Here is a 14532-nt window from a genome sequence, read left to right on the forward strand (position 1 = left end):
TGCCTGTTGGAGTACTCTGCCTCCCTCACCCTGTGTCCTCCTGCCACGTTGGGTCAGTTACTAGATCATCCACCACCTCCTCCTCTTACACTTGCGCACCACGATCCTCCTCCTCACTTCCTGGCAATTGTGTCTCGTCATCGTCCACCTCTTGTGACAAATTGCTAGCGTCGACTTCCTGTGGCCGTGGCTGTTCAAATATTTAGGCATCGCTACATGGGATCTCCTCTTCCACCACTTCAAGCGGAGCAGGCGAGGGGCACAAATCTGGAAATGGACCAGTGAACAGCTCTTCAGAGTGTCCAAGTGTGGGATCAGTTGCTGTCTGACGACACTCGGCATGGTGGGAGGAAGGAGCATCAGGGTGAGGAGTATGCGGTCGAGACTCACGGCTACTAAGAGTTGACCGTGTGGAAGACAGACCAGGGGTGGTGGTGCCCAGGTAACTGGAAGTATTATCTGCTATCCAATTAATAACCTGTTCACACTGATCAGTTCGCAATACTGGTGTTGTTCTGTGCTTCCCTAGTAATTCGGTCAAGAAGTGGGAGCGAGAAGATGTGGCTGTTGGTTGTGGCACATTTTCACCTTGGCCACGGCCCCGTCCTCTGCACACGCCATCACCAGAACGTCCAGTTCCACGTCCCTTGCCACACGCCTTGCCCATTGTTAAGGAAGTAAAATAGCTTACACTCACACTCTCAATGGAAAAATGGTAATAAAAAGTAGATTAGAACCGTGGAAGAGGAAAACCACAGTTCTATTTCTCTTGCCTACACCCTACTCTTTTAAACAATCTGAAAAATCAGGGAGACACTATTCGTTTTTTTTTTACGGCAAAAAATGGCAAAAGCAGGATAATACAGATTTTTTACCGTGGAACAGCAAAACCACAGTTATAATTTACTGGTGTATACCAGACTTTTTTAAATATATATATTTGCGGCTGAACAGTGAGCGACACACTCAAACTGTTTTTTTTTAGATACAAATGGCCCAAAAGTGGATAATACAGAGGTTTGAACCGTGGAACTGCAAAACCACACTTCTGTTTCTCTGGCCTATACCAGACTATTTTTCAATAGATATATTTGTGTTGAAAAATCAGGGAGACACTATTAGTTTTTTTTTTACGGCAAAAAATGCCAAATGCAGGATAATAGAGATTTTTTACCGTGGAACAGCAATACCTCAGTTACAATTTACTGGTGTATACCAGACTTTTTTAAATATATATATTTGCAGCTGAACAGTGAGCGACACACTCAAACTGTTTTTTTTTTAGATACAAATGGCCCAAAAGTGGATAATACAGAGGTTTGAACCGTGGAACTGCAATACCACCCTTCTGTTTCTCTGGCCTACACCAGACTATTTTCAACAGATATATTTGTGTCTGAAAAATCACGGAGACACTATTAGTTTTTTTTTTGCAGCAAAAAATGCCAAAAGCAGGATAATAGAGATTTTTTTACCATGGAACAGCAAAACCACAGTTATAATTTACTGGTGTATACCAGACTTTTTTAAAGATATATATTTACGGCTGAACAGTGAGCGACACACTCAAACTGGGTTTTTTTAGATACAAAGGGCCCAAAAGTGGATAATACAGAGGTTTGAACCGTGGAACTGCAAAACCACACTTCTGTTTCTCTGGCCTACACCAGACTATATATTTTTGTCTTTTGTCTTTTGCAGGTTTTGCTTCTTTTTGCTAGTGTGAACATGCTCCTAATTCTTGCATGTCTACCATCTTAGACCTCAGTTCACATTGCTTGGTTTTTTATCTTGTTTGCATTCTGTGCAATTTAAGGGTGTGGCATTCCCTTTTGTTGAGCTGACTGGTATATATGTAGCTTACCACGGGCCTGGGTGGTCTGGAGTTGGGACCCGGTCCTATTTGTCTACCCTTTTATATGCATTGCTTCAACTTTGATATACAGTAAGGTTTTTAATATAGGCAGTATAGGTACCGTCCCAATTTAGGGTCACCTTGCCGCTGGTGGGACGGCTTGTATACTTTTTTTGATCAAAAGTAGTTCACTAAGTACCCTATATTTATTATGCAACTTTGCTTTACATTTATATATAATGATGGTAGGGTATGAGATATATTTTTGTCTTTTGTCTTTTGCAGGTTTTGCTTCTTTTTGCTAGTGTGAACATGCTCCTAATTCTTGCATGTCTACCATCTTAGACCTCAGTTCACATTGCTTGGTTTTTTATCTTGTTTGCATTCTGTGCAATTTAAGGGTGTGGCATTCCCTTTTGTTGAGCTGACTGGTATATATGTAGCTTACCACGGGCCTGGGTGGTCTGGAGTTGGGACCCGGTCCTATTTGTCTACCCTTTTATATGCATTGCTTCAACTTTGATATACAGTAAGGTTTTTAATATAGGCAGTATAGGTACCGTCCCAATTTAGGGTCACCTTGCCGCTGGTGGGACGGCTTGTATACTTTTTTTGATCAAAAGTAGTTCACTAAGTACCCTATATTTATTATGCAACTTTGCTTTACATTTATATATAATGATGGTAGGGTATGAGATATATTTTTGTCTTTTGTCTTTTGCAGGTTTTGCTTCTTTTTGCTAGTGTGAACATGCTCCTAAATCTTGCATGTCTACCATCTTAGACCTCAGTTCACATTGCTTGGTTTTTTATCTTGTTTGCATTCTGTGCAATTTAAGGGTGTGGCATTCCCTTTTGTTGAGCTGACTGGTATATATGTAGCTTACCACGGGCCTGGGTGGTCTGGAGTTGGGACCCGGTCCTATTTGTCTACCCTTTTATATGCATTGCTTCAACTTTGATATACAGTAAGGTTTTTAATATAGGCAGTATAGGTACCGTCCCAATTTAGGGTCACCTTGCCGCTGGTGGGACGGCTTGTATACTTTTTTTGATCAAAAGTAGTTCACTAAGTACCCTATATTTATTATGCAACTTTGCTTTACATTTATATATAATGATGGTAGGGTATGAGATATATTTTTGTCTTTTGTCTTTTGCAGGTTTTGCTTCTTTTTGCTAGTGTGAACATGCTCCTAATTCTTGCATGTCTACCATCTTAGACCTCAGTTCACATTGCTTGGTTTTTTATCTTGTTTGCATTCTGTGCAATTTAAGGGTGTGGCATTCCCTTTTGTTGAGCTGACTGGTATATATGTAGCTTACCACGGGCCTGGGTGGTCTGGAGTTGGGACCCGGTCCTATTTGTCTACCCTTTTATATGCATTGCTTCAACTTTGATATACAGTAAGGTTTTTAATATAGGCAGTATAGGTACCGTCCCAATTTAGGGTCACCTTGCCGCTGGTGGGACGGCTTGTATACTTTTTTTGATCAAAAGTAGTTCACTAAGTACCCTATATTTATTATGCAACTTTGCTTTACATTTATATATAATGATGGTAGGGTATGAGATATATTTTTGTCTTTTGTCTTTTGCAGGTTTTGCTTCTTTTTGCTAGTGTGAACATGCTCCTAATTCTTGCATGTCTACCATCTTAGACCTCAGTTCACATTGCTTGGTTTTTTATCTTGTTTGCATTCTGTGCAATTTAAGGGTGTGGCATTCCCTTTTGTTGAGCTGACTGGTATATATGTAGCTTACCACGGGCCTGGGTGGTCTGGAGTTGGGACCCGGTCCTATTTGTCTACCCTTTTATATGCATTGCTTCAACTTTGATATACAGTAAGGTTTTTAATATAGGCAGTATAGGTACCGTCCCAATTTAGGGTCACCTTGCCGCTGGTGGGACGGCTTGTATACATTTTTTGATCAAAAGTAGTTCACTAAGTACCCTATATTTATTATGCAACTTTGCTTTACATTTATATATAATGATGGTAGGGTATGAGATATATTTTTGTCTTTTGTCTTTTGCAGGTTTTGCTTCTTTTTGCTAGTGTGAACATGCTCCTAATTCTTGCATGTCTACCATCTTAGACCTCAGTTCACATTGCTTGGTTTTTTATCTTGTTTGCATTCTGTGCAATTTAAGGGTGTGGCATTCCCTTTTGTTGAGCTGACTGGTATATATGTAGCTTACCACGGGCCTGGGTGGTCTGGAGTTGGGACCCGGTCCTATTTGTCTACCCTTTTATATGCATTGCTTCAACTTTGATATACAGTAAGGTTTTTAATATAGGCAGTATAGGTACCGTCCCAATTTAGGGTCACCTTGCCGCTGGTGGGACGGCTTGTATACTTTTTTTGATCAAAAGTAGTTCACTAAGTACCCTATATTTATTATGCAACTTTGCTTTACATTTATATATAATGATGGTAGGGTATGAGATATATTTTTGTCTTTTGTCTTTTGCAGGTTTTGCTTCTTTTTGCTAGTGTGAACATGCTCCTAATTCTTGCATGTCTACCATCTTAGACCTCAGTTCACATTGCTTGGTTTTTTATCTTGTTTGCATTCTGTGCAATTTAAGGGTGTGGCATTCCCTTTTGTTGAGCTGACTGGTATATATGTAGCTTACCACGGGCCTGGGTGGTCTGGAGTTGGGACCTGGTCCTATTTGTCTACCCTTTTATATGCATTGCTTCAACTTTGATATACAGTAAGGTTTTTAATATAGGCAGTATAGGTACCGTCCCAATTTAGGGTCACCTTGCCGCTGGTGGGACGGCTTGTATACTTTTTTTGATCAAAAGTAGTTCACTAAGTACCCTATATTTATTATGCAACTTTGCTTTACATTTATATATAATGATGGTAGGGTATGAGATATATTTTTGTCTTTTGTCTTTTGCAGGTTTTGCTTCTTTTTGCTAGTGTGAACATGCTCCTAATTCTTGCATGTCTACCATCTTAGACCTCAGTTCACATTGCTTGGTATTTTCAATAGATATATTTGTGTCTGAAAAATCAGAGACACATTTTTTCTTTTTGCGGGGGGGGACGACACCAGAAGGTTAATAAGATGTGTATTTGTACAGTGTGAAGGAGAAAAAAAAAAGAGGATTTAGATGAAAAAAAAGGATTTTTCCTGGCCCCCGAGACCTGGAGCTAAGTCCAGCAATTTCAGCAACAGGAGCACACAGGACTGTAATGCAGCGTTTGCTGGTATAACCACTGCGTCTCCTGTACAGACTGCCTGCCTGATATCTGGGACGGATATTAGTCCTGAGAAGGACTGTTTGTTTGATCTGGCAGCCTTTACAGACCCTACACTAACTATTTTGCAGTATATATCTCTCCCTAAATCAGCAGCGCTGTCTCTACACTGTCTGATCCCAGCCGTCTGTGTCCAAGATGGCGGCGCCCGGTTTTAAATACTCGAGGTGACGCTGTGCGGCCAGTCAATCAATGTAATGCCCACAACCAACATGGCTGCGGCATTACAGTGACTGGCTGGCAATCCCTGCATGTTCATTGGCTCTGTAAAGAGCGCCAAACATGCAGGGCGGAGACCCGAGCTCCCGCCTGAGCCATATGACTTGGGAGGGACGTAGCAATATCTCATTCCTGGATCACATATTTTAATAGAATAGCCTGCGGACACCTTATACAGAGCCCCTAAGTGCTAGAAGAGCAGAATTCCCCCTCAAGTGACTCTATTTTGAAAATATACCCATTTGGAAATTTATCTACAGGTGTAGTGATGATCTCACTACGTTGGTGTTTTCCAGAAACAAGCAGTAGTGTATATTGCTGAGCGAAAATTGCAAAACTGCCTTTGTAGTGCATATACGTTGTAGTGCCCAGTACATTACGTATTGCTCGTACTTCTGGTGACAAGCACCCATAAATTAAGCTGGCTCTCTTTACTGGGGAAATGCCAACTATGTGGACTCTAAATGTGGTTTAGGCGCACTGGGGCTCAGAAGGCAGGGGAAGGGGGCATTTGGATTTCTAAGTGCGGAATTTGCTGAATTTCTTTTAAAGGAAGCCATTTCACTTTTCCAGAGCCTTTAAATTATCTCTAACATGGAAGCCCCCTATATTTTTGTTAATAGATGACAGACCTGAGTAGGGACTTGCTTTTTTTGTGGATTGAGTTGAAGCTTCGGTTGGGAACATTTTAAATAACATTTTGGATCACTTTTATCCTGTGCTCTCCACTGAGAACTTAAATCGGGGTTTCCATCTAAATCTCTTAATGATGTGATTCTGGTGAAACCCCTGAGGGATACATTTACTATAATGAGGCAGCAGAGTTACTCTGGACTCTGTCTGACCTCTGTTCAGTGGTGTCCTTCTTTTCAGAAGTGCACAAAACTTTTATGCACACAGAATGAATAAATCAACAGCAAGTCAAGAATTTGTTGTATTTATTTTGTATGCCTTTGCTCCTGCGGTATAAGTGATTAGACAACTTTATTCTTCGGGTGAGTGCACAGCGATACCAGATTTATATCAGTTTATTATGTTTGGCAACTATTACAAACTAAAACATGTTTTTTTTTGCAAAGCAAGTTTTTGCATTGCCATATTTTGAGAGCTAGAATTATTCTAGATTTATGCCAACAGGACGGCTTGATTTTTGCAGGACGAGTTGACTTTTTATTGGTACCATTTTTGGGAGCATAACATTTTTTGATCATTTTCTATTCCTATTTTTGGTAGGCAGAATGAACAAAAACCAGCAATTCAGGAATTGTTTTTGGATCTTTTTTATGCCATTCACCATATTGTAAATTTGATAATACAGCTTTATTCTTTGGGTCAGTACGATTTCAGCGATACCCCATTTATGTAACTTTTTTATGTTTTGTTACTTTTTCACAATAAAAACTATTTTAATGAAAAAAAATTGAATGGCGGCTTGTTTTTGCGAGGCAAGATGTCGTTTTTCAGTGATACCATTTTTATTTACATTCGTCTTTTTGATCGCGTTTTATTCCTTTTTTTTATTCGGTGGTATGATGAAAAAGTAGTTTTTTGCCTAGTTTTTTATTTCTTTTTTTACCTTGTTCACTGAAGAGGTTAATTAGTGACAGTTTCATAGATCAGGTTTTTCCAGAAGCGGCAATACCAAATATGTGTACTTTGTTTATTTTTTTTAACATATAAACACAGGTGCATCTCACTAAATTAGAATATCATCAAAAAGTTAATTTATTTCAGTTTTTCAATACAAAAAGTGAAACTCATATATTTTATAGAGTCTTTACAGAGTGATCTATTTCAAGTGTTTATTTCTGTTAATGTTGATGATTATGGCTTATAGCCAATGAAAACACGAAAGTCATTATCTCAGTAAATTAGAATACTTTAGAACAACATCTGAAAATGTTGACCTACTGAAATGTATGTTCAGTAAATGCACTCAATACTGGGTCGGGGCTCCTTTTGCATCAATTACTGCATCAATGCTGCGTGGCACATTTAGGAAGCCTTTGCAGGTGTTTTCTGTTAATTATTTTAATTTACTGAGATATTGACTTTTGTGTTTTCATTAGATGTAAGCCATAATCATCAACATTAACAGAAATAAACACTTGAAATAGATCACTCTGTTTGTAATGACTCTATATAATATATGAGTTTCACTTTTTGTATTGAAGAACTGAAATAAATTCACTTTTCAATGATATTCTAATTTAGTGAGATGCACCTGTATGTATTTATGGCTATAATATTTTTTTCATTTTTTTATTTTGTGATTTAAAAAATATACATTTTTACAATTTTTTTAAACTTTTTTACTTAGTACATCTATGGGACTTTAATTTCTTTGATCACTGGTACAATGCATTGCACTGCACCAGCATTGCAATGTTTATACATATCAGTGTTTCACTGGCAGAAACCTCTTGTACCATGCTCTCAGCATGGTTTAACAGGCTTACTGTAGCTGGCAGACCCGGGGGTCATCATGATGACCTTGATCGATGACGACGATCAAGGTTGCCGATTGGACAAAAGAAGGAGCCCCCTCCCTCTCCCAGCCTCCTAAATGTTGTGATGGATATCGACTGCTGCATTTAGTTGGTTAAACAGCTTGGGGTGGTGTGGGCACGATCGCCATGATGTACCAATACATCCAGCAGTTGTGATCCTCTATCTAACCATTACGTATAGATATGTCAAAAGTCATGAAGGGGTTAAAAAATAAGGTGGAACCAGAAGGCCTAGGTAGAATCATGTCCCAAAAGCAAGTACCTGCAACTGGCCACTGTATTTAGATGGCATGTGTACATGTCTAATATTAAATTATTACCAAAATGAAGTTGCCTAAAAAGTATTTTAACAAATTAACACACTTAGGCATGAAAATAGCTGTTTTTAACTCCTTCACCCCGGGCAATTTTCCGTTTTTGTTTTTTTTTTCATTTTCATTTTTTTCTCCCCCTATTCCAAGAGCCATAACTTTTTTATTTTTACTTCAATATAGCCTTATAAGGGCTTGTTTTCTGTGGGACAAGTTGTACTTAAGAATGACATAATTTATTTTATCATGTGATGCGCTGGAAAGCGAGAACAAAATTCCAAGTACGTTGAAATTGCAAAAAAAAAGTGCACTTTCAAAAGTTTGGGGGGATGGGTTTATTTAACATGTTCACTACACAGTAAAACTGACTTTTCTCATGCGGCAATGTGTCAATATGATTCCCCAGGTCAATACTTTGGAGATACCAAACATGTATAATTTTTTTTTATTTAAGTGGTGAAAAAATATTCGGGGATTCATAAAAATTAAAAAACCCTGTTCTGTGTTGACCTGTAACAGTATACATTTTTGGGATATAGTGTTGGATGAGGGCTTTTTTTTGCGCACTGAGCTGACATTTTACTGATACCATTTTGGGGTAGATACAATGTTTTGATTGACTTTTATTGCATTTTATTGCAATGTTGCAGTGCCCCAAAAATTGCACTTCTGGTCAGGGCCGGCTCCAGGTTTTTCTGGGCCCCGGGCGATAGAGTCTCAGTGGGCCCCTTTAACACATACCACTATTCATGATGCACAGATACAGCAGAGAAATATAGGTATAGTACAATGCAAACATTTCACTTCTTACATTACATGAGTGATATCTATTGTAAATTCCACAATAGCTCAGAAACTGGCGAATCGCTCCACACAGTATACTGGCCCCCATAAAATGCTCCATGCAGAATACTGGCCCCCATATAACACTCCATACGGAATACTGGCTCCCATATAACACTCCATACAGAATACTGGCCCCCATAAAACGCTCCGTACAGGATACTGGTCCCCTTATAACGCTCCATACAGGATACTGGCCCCCATATAATGCTCCATGCAGGCTGTTCCCCACATAATGCCCTATGCAGGCTGTTCCCCCCTTATAATGCCCCATTCAGGCTGTCCCCTCCTTATAATACCCTATGCAGGATGTCACCCCCATATAATGCCCCATGCAGGATGTCACTTCTCCCCCCCATATAATGCCCTATGCAGGATGTCCCTTCCCCCCTATATAATGCCTCATGCCGGATGTCACCCCTCATATAATGCCCCATGCAGGATGTCACTCCCCCCATATAATGCCCCATGCAGGATGTCACCCCCCATATAATGCCCCATGCAGGATGTCACCCCCCATATAATTCCCCATGCAAGATGTCACCCCCCATATAATGCCCCATGCAGGATGTCACGCCCCCATATAATGCCCAATGCAGGATATCATTCCCCCCCATATAATGTCCCATGCAGGATGTCACCCCCCCATATAATGCCCCATGCAGGATGTCACCCCCATATAATGCCCCATGCAAGATGCCACCCCCTCATATAATGCCCTATGCAAGATGTCCCTTCCCCCCCATATAATGCCCCATGCAGCATGTCACTTCTCCCCCCCATATAATGCCCTATGCAGGATGTCCCTTTCCCCCCATATAATGCCCCATGCAGGATGTCACCCCCCATATAATGCTCCATGCAGGATGTCACTCCCCCCCATATAATGCCCCATGCAGGATGTCCCTTTCCCCCCCATATAATGCCCCATGCAGGATGTCACTTCTCCCCCCCATATAATGCCCCATGCATGATGTCCCTTTCCCCCCCATATAATGCCCCACGCAGGATGTCACCTCCCCATATAATGCCCCATGCCTCCATGCATAAAAAAATAAATAAATAAAATACTCATCTCACTCCTCCTCACCTGCTGCCGCTGCTCAGGTCCGGACTCCGGCGTCACCGGTGTCTTCCCGCTCTGCGCTGCCTGTGATGGCTCAGGGGAGGGCGCGGTGGAAAGACGTCACCGCACCCTCTCACCTGAGACGTCACTGGGAGCGCACAGCAGGAAGACAGGGGATCTGCTGAGGCACGGGGAGAGATAAGTATCCGGCTGCCGGGGCCCTGAGAAAGCGGGGGAGAAGGGTGGGCGCTGGCACCGTTCTCCTCCGCCCATAGCCCAGCGGTGTGCCCGACCGCGAGTGGACCCCCCCGTCTGCTCAGGGCCCCGGCATTTGCCCGGGTGCGCCAAGTGCTGATCCCGGCCCTGCTTCTGGTGTTTCAATTTACTCTCTCCTGTAGAGTGTCAGTGGGGTCCTCTCTCACTCATGCAGAATGTAAGCTCTTACGGTCAGTGGAGTGCTCGCTCTCTCTTCTGTAGAGTGTAAGCTCCTGTGGTCAGTGGTGTGCTCTCTGTCTTGCAGAGGGTAGGTTCTTATGGTCAGTGAGGTCCTCTCTTTTTTTTGCCTGTAAAGTGTAAGCTCTTATGATCAGTGGTTCTCTCTCTCTCTCCTTTCCCATAGCTTTCCCCCTTCCTAAGCTTTCCTGTATGGAGATTCTTATGAATTTATTAGCTGCAAATCCATTTTTTGAGGAATATTCAGCAAATTTGGTGAATTTGAATTGAAAAAGATCTGCTCATCTCTAGTCCAGCCTACTTTTGGGGAATGCTGGATATGACACGCATTGTTTGAAAATCATTTATAAGGCAAATGAGAAAAATGCCCACAGACAACATTTAGCTACTGTTTCTAGCTATCAGAAGATTTAGCATTTTCTAATTCTACACAATCTCTTGAAAGGTTTATACGTCATTGATGATTACATGAATCACATTTTTATAATTACATATACATTAGGCACAAAGAACAAACATATTAATATCAATAAATATTTATTCATCTGCATAAACATGGATTAGGTTTATAGATTTTCATTAATGGCTGTTCATCTGTTTTCGTATAGCAAAGAAAATGAAGATTTGGATGAATTTGAGGGAGAAAATCCTGAAGCAACAGGTACTATATGAATGAAATATTTCACCTCAATACCAATCACATAACAAGCTTTAATATGTTCTTTGTCTTTTTAACTTAAATCATTCTTTAAAAATATCTTTCTGTTCCAGAGAAATATATTCCCAGAATAATTTGCTCACATGATGATTTTTCTGAAGACAACAATGATGAAGTAACAGAAGATAAAAGTAAAGAAAAGAACAATGAGGACGAAAGTGATGTGCAATTGTTTGTAAGTCTTTTTTGGGGGGATATTGAATCTGTCAATGTTCTTGTTTTAATTCTAACAAATTGGGGTAATTTACTTTTCTTTCATATACATGTAGTTTTGAAAAGATAAAGATAGTATGCTTTTTACTGCATTCCATTCTTTGTTGGAAAGGTATTTCATTGTCATTTCATTTTGTACACTTGGATTCTTTTTACATCTTTACAAAGCATTGGCTTTATTGTGTGGGCTAGAATATGCACGTTTAAATATATTCTTCTTTTTTATCATGTTTAATAGGAAATGGATCTATTGTTCACTTTATATTTTTATTCACACTGGGGATAATTGTGTTTTTCGCTTCAGCTCATATTTTGGTTCAATTCTTTGTTAATTACCGTTTATATTTATTCTATTTTGCTGTTTTTCAGTACTAGTGACTGAAATGTTAAAGGGAAACTAACGTAAAATTAGCTTATTTCCTTTTATTGTATAGTGCATGCTACAAAAGACCTTTATTATGGGTTTCAAAAAGAGCGCTTGCAAAGGTTGATTATAGTAGGAACACATGTCCTCCTACTCTCCTCTTCACCCAGCAGAGAATCCATAGCAGCCTGTGCTCTGGGCATGAATGGTTGCTCTGTTCTACATTTAGATTGTATTGTATTTTCAGAAAGGTAAAATGCTGCTTAAGAAATACCACACAAATAATGTAGAAATGAGAATTAGCATTAAATAATTCAAACCTATCCAGTAGAAATAGATAGATAGATAGATAGCTAGATAGATAGATAGATAGATAGATAGATAGATTAATGGGGAATATGATCTTGCAATGCAAAAGAAATAAATACAACCATATAGACTGTATATAATTAAATATTGTATAATGAAAAAAAAGTTATTGTTTTGAGAACTATAGAAACTGTACACATTTTAGCCAATAAAATTAGCAAAAATACATGCAATATAGTAGAGTGTGTACAACACAATGAAGCAATGTTGTTACATACAATATCCCAATATTAATCACTTTACCCTCACAGCCTGAATTTAATGGACTTATGATATAATCCCTATTCCACAAGATTGTTAATGCATGCACTGTGTCCGACATCAGCACTATCAGCAAATTTCGGGTGTCACGCTGACACTTATATTCTGCACTCTAACAGGAAAGAAAAACATTTAGTCTGTCTCTAAAAAGTGTGCATATTGAAAACAGTGTTCCCAAATACAGAAACACTTTACCTATATTCACACTCTCGTTAGGGAACCCTGTGACATCAGTAATGTGAAAAGGAATTGCCTGTTCACATAGGGTTTGGAAGCATGCAGAGAAGACATGACTTGTGCCTTCTTTACCTGTCTGTATATACAGATAAGTTATCAAATAAATTAATTTATTAATTAATAAATAGAGCAAAGCATAAGAAAGATAAACGAAAAATGTGACACGTAAAAGGCCCCCACCTCCAAAAAAAGTGTCCCAAATGTGCCCTCTCCCTCACACCTCATACCCCTTTCACCCTCACGCTCCTCCCATCCCAAAAAAAAAGAAAAAGAAAAGAAGGAGCAAAACATTTTGGGGTATAGAAAAAACAAACACATAACTTCACCTTAATCCTTAGTTTAGTGACCATAAACATTAGATTAATGTTGGCTGAATCTGCCAATTCTGGTGAGAATGACCAACCATCTAATGTGTACCATTTGCTCGCTAATGTTCATTTTCAGATGCTGGTAAAAAGGATCAAATATTACTAGAGTTTGAGGGGTTCTTTTGAGAATCAAATTCACCAGCCTTACTGAATTTTCCCAAAATTGCTGAAAATCCTCTACCTGACCAGAAAATACTCATATTACACTCTGACTTCTACTTGAACGGTATTGAACCCATTTTAAGCTCTTTAATGCAAACATAGCCTTATTAATGTCCATGTGACCTCAACATATCTGGTTCGAGAGAAACAGATGTAACCAGTGGTAACCAACAGCAGTATTTGGGTGCCATTTACAGGTCTAATATTGGACTTGCAAGTATACAAAAAACTACATTTTTTACATCACACATACTTTGTGAGGCAGGCTGTTGTGTTTAAATTTCAGGATTATGGAAATTTTTATTTTGGCTTTAAAAATAAAAATATAAGGCTTTCCTCTCTCTCTATGCAGGAAGCACACTTACTGTGACACACAAGGGTTAAATACGAAAATACAGATTATGGAAATTATAGGTTAAATTGTTCACTAAGATGTTTCAATAAATATAGGGAAAAACATTTAAATTGTTTTCCTTAGTGTCTCAGAGACATGCATGTTTTCCTTATTCCTTAGCAGTATTCTTTACATTTAAGACAGTGACGTATGAATAACTGTAATATGTAGCCATTTTCAGCTTAAGTTGAAGGGGAGTATGGTTCGGTTATAGTAAGTTCTTCTCTAGGGAAATGGAAACAAATCAAATTTTGCAGTTTTTCCATTACTGCCCATCTATTGTAGAGAAACAAAACAGTATTTAATGAGTTTCAAAATATGTTGTTCCATGCAAAATTGTATATTCCAAATTTGCACCTGCCTAACATGTACTAACCTGACAAATGTTAATTTCATCAGAGAAGAATCAATGTTTCATTTCCAAATACTTTTATTTCTTGCCATTGTGTGTGATACAGTCATAGTGAGGCAATACGCAGACTTTTTTAGACAAAATAATATTATAAAATAACTATTTTATTTTTTTAGGTAGGGATGAGCAAATCGGTTAAATTTTGCCTCATCAGTATTTTGTCATTATATGGATTTATTATTTTGAAGCCATATTTGCTGCATACACATAATGCAAATTCTGATGTATAGAGCCAGATCTTATCCACGATTGTTTTATTTCTGGCAAAAATAAATTACTTGCCAGACTGCAGGATGCTGACAGGAGAGAGTTTCATAGGTGTACTTTCTTTACTTACCAAATTGGTTGTATTTGTGCATAGAATGAATAACTTCACTAAACTCTGGTTGGCAGAAGAATAGATTTTGTAAATAAATATACAATTTTACTTACATTTTTTTAATAAATCTAGAACAAAACCTAATTATTACGTTTATTAAGCTAAATCATTATCATA

General features: G+C 38.9%; 1 protein-coding gene across 1 annotated transcript in view; it reads left to right on the forward strand.

The window, feature by feature from the left end:
- Positions 1-14532, forward strand: part of PPP1R3A (protein phosphatase 1 regulatory subunit 3A) — a 203910-nt gene that overhangs the window by 82381 nt on the left and 106997 nt on the right. The window contains exons 2-3 of the mRNA XM_073651950.1: positions 11147-11199; positions 11310-11431. Coding sequence (XP_073508051.1) covers positions 11147-11199; positions 11310-11431 — 175 coding nt within the window. The remainder of the gene's footprint in view (positions 1-11146; positions 11200-11309; positions 11432-14532) is intronic.

The sequence above is a fragment of the Phyllobates terribilis genome, unplaced genomic scaffold, assembly GCF_046119375.1.
Source record: "Phyllobates terribilis strain yellow unplaced genomic scaffold, ASM4611937v1 Scaffold_11__3_contigs__length_659146591, whole genome shotgun sequence".
Classification (NCBI taxonomy): Eukaryota; Metazoa; Chordata; class Amphibia; order Anura; family Dendrobatidae; genus Phyllobates; species Phyllobates terribilis.